Source organism: Trichechus manatus, unplaced genomic scaffold (genome assembly GCF_000243295.1).
Source record: "Trichechus manatus latirostris isolate Lorelei unplaced genomic scaffold, TriManLat1.0 scaffold00141, whole genome shotgun sequence".
NCBI classification, from domain to species: domain Eukaryota; kingdom Metazoa; phylum Chordata; class Mammalia; order Sirenia; family Trichechidae; genus Trichechus; species Trichechus manatus.
Genome location: NW_004444077.1, coordinates 1,860,958 through 1,875,800, shown reverse-complemented (window position 1 = coordinate 1,875,800; position 14,843 = coordinate 1,860,958). Strand labels below are relative to the sequence as shown.

The 14,843-nt window shown below is 36.5% G+C and overlaps 1 protein-coding gene across 10 annotated transcripts in view; it reads right to left on the bottom strand.

Annotated features, from left to right (window-relative positions):
* MTMR2 (myotubularin related protein 2) overlaps window positions 1–14,843 on the bottom strand; it is an 86,146-nt gene that overhangs the window by 29,784 nt on the left and 41,519 nt on the right. For 9 of the 10 annotated variants that reach the window (XM_004385543.1, XM_023739818.1, XM_023739816.1 and 6 more), the window contains one exon: window positions 4,970–5,045. In XM_004385543.1, the coding sequence (XP_004385600.1) occupies window positions 4,970–5,015 (46 nt within the window). In that variant the 5' untranslated portion in view covers window positions 5,016–5,045. Of the gene's footprint in view, window positions 1–4,969; window positions 5,046–6,533; window positions 6,874–14,843 lie in introns of those variants that run through there. The other variant, XM_023739822.1, reaches the window with a different exon arrangement.

Here is a 14,843-nt window from a genome sequence, read left to right as displayed (position 1 = left end):
CTCTTCCTCTGAGACTGAACAGGAGGAAACAAAGACGGTCACTATTCCTCTTGGATAAAACAGGTATGGTGCTGGGAATAGGGGTGGTGGTGTTGGTAACAATGTAAACAATACAAGGAACAGTCAAAGTTCATCTTATCACAGTTTCTGGACTGTCTCACCAATCTGCTGGTCTTCCTACAGCCACAATCTAGTTTGTCAACACTCCCCTAAAAATATAATACCCAAAACACACACACTGTATCAGGAAATTCTGACCATATAGTTGATCATATTTCTGGGGAAAGTATTACAGGTGAAATGAAATGGTGTATGATGTGATTTATCAGAGAAATAATAGTTAAGTAAGAGGATATTATATTCCTGACCAAACAACTGATATGCAACTTTCTAGAGAAAAATCATAAGCATTGTTTTGTTAAATGATAAATGATGAACCTAAACAGTATTATGCTTTTTAAAACATGGATTGATTAAATAGGATAATTCAGCTATAACTAGCTCAAAATAGTACTTAACATGGCAGAGCTCATAATGCTCAATATAAAATTTTTACATCTTAAAATATTCATAAATTCCTGCTATGCCATTATTGCAGCAAATCAGTAGATAAAAGAGTATCTTCATCATTCCAAGGAAGTAAGATGCACTACTCTGGAGTGATAAACTTCTAAGAACCTTTCTTTCAAGGGGCTTGTGGGAAAACTCAGGGCCATAAAATATGTTTAATAAGGTATTGCAACTTCCTGACTTTGCTTCTTATTCATCACTTTGAAGGACTGACTGCTTTGTACGGAATTTGAAGTGAGACTGATCTTTCAACAAACATTTCCAATCTTCAAAATAGTCTCTTGGGAATATTCAAAGCATGAGCTGTATTATTTTAAATCATTATTTCCAATGGATGGTTCACTTAGAGGGAAACTTTTAAAATCAAATAACTAATCATGTAAAGATGCACAAACTTGCCTTGCACACATTTTTTTGCCCTTAAGAATTAGGAAGGCCTTATTCAATGCTACTAAAAACATTTCTGGATTCCTTTTAGAGGCAGTTTCCTTACTCACACAAGAAAATTAGTCTTATTATTCTATATTCCACCACAGAACACATCCCTCTTGGGCCGATACCTTTTTTTTTTTTTAATTATACCTTCCCCTTTCTTCTATAATCAGGAGATAGTACACATGAAAGTGCTTCCAAAATTGAAAAGTACTCTACAAATATAAGAATTTACACCTATGTTATTATTATCATTGTTAGGCTCTGCTTTGTTCTGACTCCTCTATCCTTCCTCCTCAGGCTGGTGGCAACTAAGTCACTAAAGACAGAAGTTATGATCAGCAAAGTTTGTACCAACTAGAAGGGAGATTGTGCCTAGGAACCTTATTAGAACAAACGACAGCAGTAACAACTAGTATTGGTCATCTATCACTTCAGAGTCTACAAACTACTTTTCACCTGAGTACCTCCTTTAACCTTCATAACAACTCTTAAAGATAGAAACTATAATTATCTACAGTTTTTAGATGAGAATAGCAGGGCTCAGGGAAGTAAAACAAATTGCCTAATGTCTCAGAACCAGTAACTGCTAAGGTTAAGACTTGAATCCAATGCCTCTTGGTACAAATTCTTTTCACTACATCATGCTTCCTCTTGTTTCAAAACTAAGTCACTAACTTAGCACAGTCTGTTTAATATCTGTCTCCTGTGTGAAAGGATGAATTAGGGCTACATCTACTCCAGATGTGGTGAGGCCACAATACTCTGCGATTACTATTTCCTTAAGTTATCCCATTGATGTTTCTAACACGAACTTAACTTTTGCAGAAACATCTAAACTGTAGACTTACATCAAGCCAACTAAATAACCAAGATATTTTTCACATAAATTGATATATGCAAGGTTACCCTAACCTTATACTTTACATTTTCCCTATTAAATTTAAAATTTTGGCATAATAATCAAGTCCGTATGGATGATTTTGAATCAGGATATTTTATTTAGTATATTAAGTATTCCTGTAAATTTTGAAATAATAATACTGCCTAGTGATACCAAAAGTCCCTGGGTTGTGCAAATGGTTAATGCACTTGGCTGCTAACTGAAAGTCTGGCAGCTCAAGTCTACCCAGAAACACCTCGGAAGAAAGGCCTGGCGATTTACTTCTGAGAAATAAGCCACTGAAAACCCTATGGAGCACAGTTCTAACAGTTCTACTCTGAACACACATGGAGTTGCCATGAAAGAGAGACAACGTAATGACAGTTCGTGTAATTAGTGGCACCAAAAGATCTTAGATTTATTCATCCTCTCAAATTTCCACTGAGTTCAAAGAGGAGGAATCCATAATAGATTCTGTAAGGTATACCAAAATGACCTTGAAGAGAATACACAACTAGGAAGAGAACAGGAAATAAACAGAAATAAATGTAGTATGTGAGAATATGCAATTTGTGCAGAAAGAGGCACAAAAACATACTCTAAATAATACAGAGAAGGGAAAGTTCATTCACCTATGGGATCAGAGAAGTATTCAAGTAACATAAGGTAACCTTTAAATGGGCAGAGATGCAGAGGCAAAGCCTAGTCCAAGATACAGAAGTGGGAAAGTGAAGCATGTATTTCTACAAAGCCAAGTGTCTGGTCTGGCTCTCTCCTAACTTGTCTCCTACCACACTCTCTCTACTCTTTCTCAGTTTCCCTTCCTGGTTCTTCTCCTCCAATATAATTGTAAAATGTTAGCATTTACCAAAGTTATGCCTTTGGCCCTCTTCTCACTTCATGTATTCTCTGGTTTATTTTCACCCTCCCATTTTCACCCAATATCCATGTTCTGGTGATTCCTAAATATAGACTTCCAACTGATCTGTCTTCTAAACTACCGTATCTGTTTATTAGATATTTTCACTTGAAGTTTCTCATAAGTATATGAAATTCAGTATACATAAATACTCTACCAAAGGCTCATAAAAATGGAGAGAAGATAAACACAAGAAATTTCTTAGAGACTGATTCCTCCAAATCTGGTAACCAACTGGAAATAAGCGTTCAGAAAAAAAGGAGCAATTCACGGTGACTCCCAGAATTCTGACTTGAATGACTGGACAACTGGTGTTAATATTAACTGAGATAGAGAATGCGGGAAAAAGTAGGTTTGGGATTAAAAGTGATGATTTCAGTTTTGGAGATGCTGTATATAAGGTTCTTCTTATAGGCTATCCAGAGCCCTGGTGGTGCAGTGCTTAAGAGCTCGGCTGCTAACCAAAAGATCAGCAGTTGGAATCCACCAGCTGCTCCTTGGAAACCCTATGGGGCAGTTCTACTTTGTCCTATAGAGTTGGTATGAGTCAGAATTGACTGGATGGCAATGGATTTGTTTTTTTGGTTTTATGGGATATCCAAGGGCATGTGTCTACGAGGCATTTAAGACATGGAAACACAAATTTTGGAGTCATCAGAATATATGTGATGGGTAAAGCTACAAATTTAGATATGGGCAACCAAAGACAATACATAGAAAAGGGAAAGCATCAAGAATGAAATCCTAGGAAGTGTCAATATTTAAAGGAAGAGGAGTCAACAAAAGAGAATAAGTGGTAGAGAGTCTTTTATAAGACAAGTTATCATAGTGGAAACAGCATGGGCTTTAGGTTTGGAGGAGAAAAAAAAATTGTCCAAATGCTACCTCTAATTTGGCTAGCTAAATAATCTCTCTCTGCCTTAGTTTACTCATCTACAAAATGGGGTTCATAGCTTTCTCAGAAAATTACTGTAAGAATGATTAAATGAGACAGTAAGCACTCAATAATGATGATATTGTTAATATGTAATATACAGTGCTGATAATATATAATATCTAGCTCAGTAAGTAGTTTGGCAGAACTAGAGCCTAGGGTATACACGAGCTTGAGAGGAGAGGGGAAAAAAAAAAAAAAAATGGCTCACGTATTCAGTCAAGGGTCAAGAGCAAGAAGAGGCAAACATCATACTAAGTGCTAAGAAGTTAAATTTAAAACCTGTTGTGATCAACCTAATTCCGACTCATAGTGACCCTATAGAACAGAGTAGAACTGACCCATAGGGTTTCCAAGGCTGTAATCTTTACAAAAGCAGATTGCCACATCTTTCTCCTGTGGAGTGGCTGGTGGTTTCAAACAGCTAATGTTTTGGTTAGCAGCCGAGTGCTTAACCACTGCACCACCACAAGCCATTTAGAGGGTAGTTCCTGTCTTTGGCTTGTTTATTTTTACACAAGAAAATGACACCTAGCTAAGGAAAATTAAGCACTTAAATCCTTTTTTAAAAGTTATGACTGATAATGAAATGAAAGATGGTGTCTACTTTGGCTCAGAAACCATTTATTCTCCTAGTATACTACATTAAACATTATTTCTCAAAATCTATAGGTATTGTGTAAATTACCAACATGGATGATGCAAAGCAAAAGGACAGGGACAAAGGAAATAGCTTTAATGTTCGTTTTCAGTCTCTCTAGTCCATAAGTACCGTATATGCTCAGTTCTTTGGGCTGGAGTAAAAGGCACCTACATGCAACCTGCTTGCTTTGCAATGAGAAGGAAATATTTTCATCCAAAAACTCACCGGAGTTTATTATGAGTAGGAAAAAAAGAAAGAAAAGAAAGGAGGCAAATAAGAGAGAACATGTTTTAAGAAAATTACTTGTACAAAGTGGTAATTCAATGTTTATCTATGCAACCCACTATCTCAGTGCAGCCATTCAAAATAATGAAATTTTTCACAGAATTCAACTTTCCTGTTTCCTAGTAGTCCAAATATGAATACTACAAACAGGTCTAGACCTAGACTTGCAGAACACAGTAAGATGCTAGGAAGGCTGGAGGTATTGAGAGCTGCCAGATAGGAGGTGCCTCTGTATTCTTTGTACTGGATAGTCTACACACTCAGAAAGGAGAAGGAAATTAAATAAAAAATACTATTACAGACCCATGTCTTTAATATTTTCTCCTGGAAGCAAGGGTGGTTCTTCCATTTCTGCTAATTTGTTAGACTCCCTCAGGACCTGGATTGGATAAAGGGGAGGGAGAGGCAAGAAAAAAAAAGTTTTTATTCAAGGACTAATTTTGCACTTTAAAGTTATAACATCATAGCACATACACTATTTTAAATCAAATTATCAAATCTGTAGTATTGGCATGTATAACATCTGAGATTGCTGTTTTACTAGAAAGTATTAACTGAGTGTCTAATTTATGTCAGGTACTACCAGAAACATTTTATATATTTTCTCACTGAATCTTAAAACAGCCTTAAGAGGGAGGTGTTATTATCCCCATTTCACAGATAAGGAAAAAGAGACCAAAAATGGTAATTAACTTGTTCAAGATCACATAGCTGAAAAAGTGCCAGAGTCTGAATTTGAATTATAGTTCTATCTGACTCTAAACCCCATTTTCTTTCTGTTAAGTCATGCTGAAGGGCTACTGAGCTAAGCAAGGGCAACGTGGTAAATGCCACCTTCATTGCTAACTGTGGGAAGGATCAGCATGAATCCAATCTCCAAAGTGTAGAGATGGATCCAATCCTCAATTTCCGACTTCTCTATTCTCATTGCCGGCTGTCCAAGTGGCACACTCTACCTTCAACCCTAGCCACCCAGAGCTGAATCAGAACCCACAAATTAGAGGGACACCATCCTTCAGACCAGCTGCTAATGCAGCACTTCTTTGACCCTAGCCACCCAGAACTAGGTCAGAGTGCACAAGTTTAAAGGACACAGTCTTTCAAACTGCCAAACAGGAAGACATCAGCCCCTGCTGGCTCTGACTTTCCCTTTGGGTTTGATAATCGGCTGGAACAAATCACAGAACTTTACAGAGTATACCATACTTATGACTACAGATTTATTATAATAAAGGATACAAACAGACTGACAGGCTAAGATCTGGGAGGGGTTCCAGCACGGAGCTTCTACGTGCCAAAGGGACATGCAGACCCTTCCAAGAGAGATGTTCTTGCTAACCAGGAAGCTCCTCTGAGCTATGTTCAGGGCTCTTATCAGTCTCCTCATGTGGTCATGATAAATTACATCATGCCTCTTGAGGCTAGTCAACACTGGACCCCCAGGTGGCCCTTTGGTCTGATTAGCCTCATTCATTAGTCGCAGGTACGGTCCAACTCAAAAGAACCAAGAACAAAAGCCAAATCGCCTTCTGCAAGGTGATTCCACACCTCACAGCCATAATACATTTAAACTTGGATAAAATGCAAGTCCTTATGTAGATTTAATACCTGTTTGGAGAATTTGGAAATGATATTGATAACACTGTTGAAAAAGAGATGCTAAATAAATTATAATCATGATTAATAAGGGTTACTGAGTAGTTTACCTTGTAAAATATGCCGCACTGGATTCCAAAAATGCAAAGATATAGAAACCACAGTTTTCTAAAGGAGTTATAACCCAGAGAAGACAAACACAACACACAAACACCCCAAGTGGTCATATGCTAAATACATCCCCCTCCAGCTACTAAGAACCCCTCCCCACCTCTTTCACTGCCATACAGTAAGAGTTGTTGGTATTTCCTGTCTCCAGTTCTTCACCTCCCATTAATTCTTCAACCGTGATCTGGCTTTGCCATCCAACCTTCCTGGAAAACCTGCTCCCTCCTCAATAACCTCCTCATTGTTAAAAACAATGAACATTTCAGTCTTTATTTTCCATTATTTCTTAGCCACATTTGCCACTGCTGACAAAAGAACAAATATTTTATTATCCCACTTACATGAGATATCTAGAATAGACAAATGTATAGAGACAAAATTTATTACTGGTTACCAGGAGCTAAGGGACGAGAACATTAGTAGTTATTGCTTAAGGAGTACTGAGTTCCTGTTTAGGGTAATGAAAAATTTTTGGAAACAGATAGTGGTGATGGTTGCACAACATGGTGAATGTAATTAATGTCACTGAATTGTACACTTAAAAATGGTAAAAATGGCAAATACATATATATATTATATACATATATATTACCACAATTAGATTCTAAAAAGAAAGCTATATATAATACTGAACCTAGTTAATGATTTGCATTCTGAAGCATTTAGTTGGAAGTACACTGATGCCTGCAATTTACTACAAAATGCATCAAAAAGTAAGCTATATGGACTGACAGAGGGATAAAGAGGGATGGGCAGATGAATGCATATGCAATAATAACAAGCAGAGTGAAATGTTAATGACAGAATTTACATGATGGATATAGGTTGTTCCCTGTAAGCTTTTCTGTGTGTTTAGAGATTTTTATAATAAAATATTAGGAAGGTAAGGGTTTTAAACTTGACCAGTCATGTAAAGAAAAATCACTGGAGGTGTCTACTGGAGGCAGAAGACATGGTCATAGAGGTACACAGAACTGAACTGAACACAATAAAGAGAAAATGGTAATAATCTAGGAGAGAAATATCAAAATTCTAGATTAGTCTGCAGTAGTAGACATAAACTAGAATATGAGATACTTGTTGGAAGAAGTGATCAAATTTGACCCTACATTTATAACATAAATATAAGCAATTATTTTTGTAATACTTAATGGTTTTTACTTGAGATGAATTGCATCTCAAATATGTCAGCAATGGAAGAAGAGAGAAATACAGATTCAATAAAGTAAGGAAGTGAGGTTAAAACAGGAGAGGCAACTCAAAAACACCAGAGCCTACCTAAAATGGGGGTTGGGGCCTAAGACAGCAAACCTTAACTGATCTATCAGATTTTTCTGCACCAGCATAAAAATATCTTTAGTAGGAAAAAAGTTATATAACCCTGAGATATGAGAAGGACTGGAAAAATGTCCAGGAATATGCAAATCTCTTTCTCTTAGTTGAGCCAAAATAATGTTACCAAATGGCTATCCAAACCATTCACTATCAGATGCATCCAGAGCTTTGACTGTATCAATAGGTAAGGTCGTACAAGATCTGCTTTTTGATAGCATTTAATACAAAACTTAATTCTTTTCATATTATCAAGAGAAGTCTACTAATCATACCAAAATCTTACTGGTGAGGAAAAAAAAAAATCCATGAAGACTAAAATTTATTATTCTTTCCTTATTCCTAAAATATAATCAGTTCAGTTTTGCTCTTTCCCTACCTTTTTTTTTTTTTCTATTTTCTTCCATGACTAGTTCATCAAACTATTTTCAAACTGCTCAGTAATTCAGTAATTTTCCATGTGACTTTAACCTCCTTCCCTCCCTCCCTCCTTCTCTCTCTTTCTCTCATCAGGAACTTGCTATTAAATAAATTCAGAAAACTTGTCTATAATGATGATCTGGATGGTAGCAAGTTTATGAGTCAGTTTTCAGAGGGAACGGTCAGAAAAACAGGAAAGAATTTTTTTCAAATCTGAAAAAAACTAAATAATAACCACCCAAAAAGGAAAAATGAGTCTGTAAGAGTTACCAACTATCCTTCCCAGTTTCTTTATGTACTAAAATCCTGAAGGGGGTAAAAAGAAAATTCTTCTTCCTAGGAAAACTCTACAAAAAAATTGTTTACATCAATTTTATTTTTTCTATTTTTTATACAACTTGACTGACAAACCACAAGTGGGCAAATAAATCACACAAACAAATACCTGAACAGGGCAGAGCCACAGACAGGCATCTGGGACAGATCTAATCAGTTACACATTTGAAAGTACATCCAAATTCTAGCACAGGGAAACTCTTTCTTTTTATAACACTGTCAAGGACAATTTGATTTTCAGCTGAAACCACAATTAGTAAGAGCTGGGCAATATTACATCATGACTGATGCTTCCAAAGGAAAAAAGATAAGTATCTGAAGAAGAACAGTTTGGAAAGCATCACCTCTTATCAAGAAAAAATTTTCAAATTCCAATCTTAAAATACAGGTTGTTTCTAAAGCACACAGGAAATATGTTGAATGTCTAAGAGTTCATGGCATAAGATACAATTAAATAAATGCCAGTTCCTTCCCTCTCCTGCCAAGACATCTATAAATAATCCTGTATCTCTAAAGGGTAACACAGCAATCACTCTATCCATCACCCAAGTCACACTTTACTGCTTCTTTGACCCTTGTATTCAATTAATTTATAACTCTGATCATGACATGACAGCTTCCTAGTGCAACTGCTGAGTAAGCAACTGATATAAGGGAGTAGAGACCGAGAAAGAGATCAGGACCAGAGGTAAAAATGACGCCGGAGATCTTGTGATAGAATTTTACAAGACCAATGACATATTCATTGGAAATACATATTTTCAACATAAACAGTGATTATACACGTGGACCTCACCAGATGGAACACAAAGGAATCAAATCGACTATGTCCGAGGAAAGAAACAATGGAGAACCTCAACATCATCAGTCAGAACAAAGCCAGCGTCCGACCAACTGTGGAACTGATGATCAATTGCTCATACGCAAGTTCAAGCTGAAGCTGAAGAAAATTAAAACAGGTCTACGAAAGCCAAAGTACAACCATAAGTATATCCCACCTGAATTTAGACAGTATCTCAAGAATAGATTTGACACATTTAACACTAATAACCGAAGACCAGACGAGTTGTGGGATGACATCAAGGATATCATATATGAAGAAGGCAAAAGGTCATTAAAAAGACAGGAAAGAAAGAAAAGACTAAAATGGATATCAGAAGAAACTCTGAAACTTACTCTTGACTGTGGAGTAGCTAAAGCAAATGTAAGAAATGATGAAGTAAAAGAGCTGAACTTAAGATTTTAAAGGAGGACTCGAGAAGACAAAGTAACAAAGTAAAGTATTATAATGCCATGTGCAAAGACCTGGAGTTAGAAAACCAAAGGGGAGAACACGCTAGGCATTTCTCAAGCTGAAAGAACTAAAGAAAAAATTCAGGCCTCAAGTCGTAATACTGAAGGATTCTACGGGCAAAATACTGAATGATGCTTAAAGCATCAAAAGAAGATGGAGGGAATACACAGTCACTCTACCAAAAAAAAACTGGTCAAGGTTTAACCATTTCAGGAAGTAGCATGTGATCAAGAACTGGTACTGAAGGAAGAAGTCCAAGCTGCACAAAAGGCACTGATGAAAAACAAGCCTCCAGGAATTGACTGAATACCAATTGAGATATTTCAACAAATGGATGCAACCATGGAAGTGCTCACTGGTCTACCAAGAAATCTGGAAGACGGCTACCTGGCCAACCGACTATAGGAGATCTATATTTGTGCCTACTCCAAAGAAAGATGATCCAACAGAATACAGAAATCATCAAACAATATCATTAATATCACACGCAAGTAAAATTTTGCTGAAGACAATTCAAAAACAGTTGCAGCAGTACATCGACAGGGAACTGCCAGAAATTCAAGCCGGATTCAGTAGAGGATGCGGAATGAGAGATATCATTGCTGATGTCAGATGGATCTTGGCTAAAAGCAGAGAATACCAGAAGGATGTTTACTTGTGTTTTATTGACTATGCAAAGGCATTCAACCATGTGGATCATAACAAATTATGAATAACATTGCAAAGAATGGGAATTCCATAACACTTAATTGTGCTCATGTGGAACCTGAACGTAGACCAAGACGCAGTCATTCAAACAGAACAAGGGGAAACTGCAGGGTTTTAAACCAGGAAAGGTGTGTCAGGGTTGTATCTTTCATCATACTTATTCAGTCTATTTGTCAAGCAAATAATTCGAGAAGCTGGATATATGAAGAGGAACACAGGATCAGGCTTGGAGGAAGACTCATTAACAACCTGTGATATGCAGATGACACAATCTTGCCTGCTGAAAGTGAAGAGGGCTTGAAGGACTTACTGATGAGGAGCAAGACTACAGCCTTCAGTACAGATTACACCTCAACATAAAGAAAACAAAAATCCTCACAACTGGACCAATAACCAATATCATGATAAACGGAGAATATACTGAGGTGATCAAGAATTTCATTTTACCTGATCCACAATCAATACCCATGGAAGCAGCCGTCAAGAAATCAAACAACGTATTGCACTGGGCAAATCTGCTGCAAGAGATCGCTTTAAAGTGTTCAAAAGCAAAGATGTCACTTTGAGGACTACGGTGCGCTTGACCCAAGCCATGGTATTTTCAATCACCTCACATACATGCGAAAGATGTACAATGAATAAGGAAGACCAAAGAAGAATTGATGCATTTTAGTTATGGTGCTGGCAAAGAATATTCAGTATACCATGGACTGCCAGAAGAACAAACAAATCTGTCTTGGAAGAAGCACAGCCACAATGCTCCTTAGAAGCAAGAACAGTGAGACTTACTCTCACGTACTTTGGACATGTTATCAGGAGGGACCAGCCCCTGGAGAAAGACATCATGCTTGGTAAAGTAGAGGGTCAGTGAAAAAGAGGAAGACCCTCAACGAAATGGACTGACACAGTGACTGCAGCAATGGGCTTAAACGTACCAATGACTGTGAGGATGGCGCAGCATGAGGCAGCATTTCGTTCTGTTGTACATAGGGTCGCTATGAGTCGGAACTGACTCCACAACACCTAACAACAACATCCATAAAGAGATGACAGACGTAGCCATGAGAAAGGAGGAGCATAAGGAAGAAGGGGGGAGGGGAAACAAGGGATGAAGGCCTTAAGGTCACCCCGTTAGCTGAGGAGGGAGGATCAGCAAAGTATAAAAAGGAAGAGCAGCCAGAAGGAAGTAAACTATAAAGGGTCACCAGCTTTGTACATATCACATCCACATACATACATATACATACATACATATATATACATACATATATATACACACACATATACACAGAGCCTGGTGGTGCAGTAGTTAAGAGCTCAGGCTGCTAACCAAAAGGTCAGCAGTTCAAATCCACCAGCAGCTCCCTGGAAATCCTATGGGGCAGTTCTACTCTGTCCTGTTGTTGTTGTTAGGTGCCGTCGAGTTGGTTCTAACTCATAGCAACCCTATGTACAACAGAACAAAACACTGCCCAGTCCTGTGCCATGCTCACAACTGCTGTTATGCTTGAGCCCATTGTGTCAATCCATCTTGTTGAGGGTCTTCCTCTTTTTTGCTGACCCTCTACTTTACCAAGCATGATATCCTTCTCCCGGCACTGATCCCTCCTGACAACATGTCCAAAGTATGTAAGATGTAGTCTCGCCATCCTTGCTTCTAAGTAGCATTCTGGTTGTACTTCTTTGAAGAAAATTCTGTCCTATAGGGTCTCTATGAGTCAGAATTGACTCGATGGCAACAGGTTTGGTTTTTGGTATATATATATGTATACACATATATACATACACATATTTTTCCCCCCAAATCCATCCATTACTTTGTGTTATGTCATTACCCTAGTACATGCCCTTTATCAATTTCTGGGATTCTTCAGTCTTCAAACATGTCTTCCTGTTTACAGTATAACCCACCACCATCGAGTCAATTCCGACTCATAGCGACCCCATAGGGTTTCCAAGGTTGTAAATCTCTACAGAAGCAGACTGCTACATTTTTCTCCTATGGAGCCACTGGTGGTTTCAAACCTCTGACTTTTTTGGGTAGCAGTCCAGCACTTTAACCACTGGGCCCTGCCCCTAATTAATACCACCTGCTTATATATTCATAGCCTCTTCCACCCACTATTCTCAACAAATGGGAGCTTATCACACACACTGTTCTGTACCTCGGTTTTTTTATGTGATCTTAAACTTCTTTTCATATCCACACATAAAGATCCATCTCTTTCTTTCAACAACTGTGTATTACTGAATTGTAATGATATAGTTTATTTAACCATCCTCCCACTGAAAGGCATTCATGTTGTTTCCAAAATTTGCCATTACAAATTTGAGAATTATCTTCTCAAATTAAAGAAAAATCATTTTGTTATTTTTATAGTAACCATGTTATTTACAGAGTAAGGAAGAACTAAAATCTGAACAATATTGAGCCTTTCTATCCAAAAACAAGGTATGTCTTTTCATTTATTTAAGTCCCTCCATAGAGTTTGGAAGTTTTCTTTATATAGTTTTTGCATGATTCTTAAGTTTATCCCTAGGTATTATGTATTTTTAATTTTACTATAAATAGGATCTTTCCTTCAATTCTATGCTACTAGTGTTCTTCTGTAAGAAAGCTGTTCATTATTAAATATCAGTTTTATAACCAGTCACCCAATTAAGCTCTTTTGTTTCTAACAGTTTTCATTTGATTTTCTGGATTTCTGGGTAAAAATGTTTCTTCTTTTTCAATAATATGACCCTCATTTATTTCTCTTACCTAATTGCACTGGATAATACTCATAGAACAATGCTAAATTAGAGTTGCATACTAGCAGTCATCCTTATCTTGTTCTTTAATGAAAATGCTTTCAGCATTTAAATAGTTTAATATTAAGACAATCCTCACATAAGTATTCACCTATTCCTTTCTTATTAACAGTTTCAAAAATCTGAAATAGTTGTTGAATTTTAGCAAATGCCCTTTATTAAATGACTTTTCTGTAAAAAGAAGATGATTACATGGAAACATCTATGACTTGTAACAGAAGTTAGAACAGCAGTATTATGCTTAGCTTTGAAGTCTGAAAAACGTTTTGTCTTCTCCAGAATAACATCATGATAATAAGTATTCCAATTTATTACACATCCTTTAGCCACATACACTTTTCCTTATCCCCTTACTATCAACTGAATAGAGACAATACAATCCTTGTTGCATTATGAATATATTAGATACACTTAGACTTTCCTCATTTTTTCATATATTCCAATTTTTAAATAATCTCCACATTGCTTCTGTTAAAATCATTTGGTTTTTTAACAAAAATTCATCCAAACTTTTTATTATTTTAAGCTTTGATGAGGTTAATAATATCTGAAAAATTATATCAGAATAATTACAAACCCAGTAAACATGCTATAGACTACATATGTACAGGATGTCACGGATGTGGCTAATTTCATAAAAACAAGACCATTAATAAAGAGGAACACTTACAACCTATAATGATACGTGCAGGCACTATAGCACAGTGTTTAAGTGACTTGGATCAGAACTAGAATATATAAATTGGAATACTGGCAATACAATTTATTAGCTATGAGACCTTGGACATATTACTTAATCTATGTGTCATTATCATCATTTGTAAAATGGTGGTAATAATAGCACCTACTTCACAGAATGGTGGTAGTATCACAAAAGAAAATTCATGTATAGCACTTACAACAATGCTTGGCACATTGGAAGTATCCATTATTATGGAAGTAATCACGAAAACCTTTTATACTACAAAGAAGTTCACTAATTATCTTTCGACAAAGAACTTAAAAGTTATCTAACTTAGAAATGAAATACACATTCTTCTTTTATAAACATGTAAAAATTCCAAATTTGCTGCCTATTTTGGGATATTTTATAAAGACCCAGGTCTCTGAGAATAATACTTCATCAATATCTCCTATTAATTAAATGTTACCTTTCTTTTTATATATATATATATTTTATTGTACTTCAGGTGAAGGCTTACAGAACGAATAGTTTCTCATGAAACAGTAGTACACATGTTGTTTTATGACACTGGTTAACAACCCCACAACATATTAACCCTCTAACTTCTCAACATTTTTTTTTTCCTGAAAATACACATAGCCAAAGATACACAATTTCAAAAATTTCTACATACACAGTTCAGTGACATTGACTACGCTCTTCCAATTGTGCTGTTATTCTCACTTAAGATGAAAGCTTACAGAACAAAATAGTTTCTCAGTTAACAGTTACTACAAATGTTGCCCTATGACAATGGTTAACAATCTCACAACACATCAACAATATCC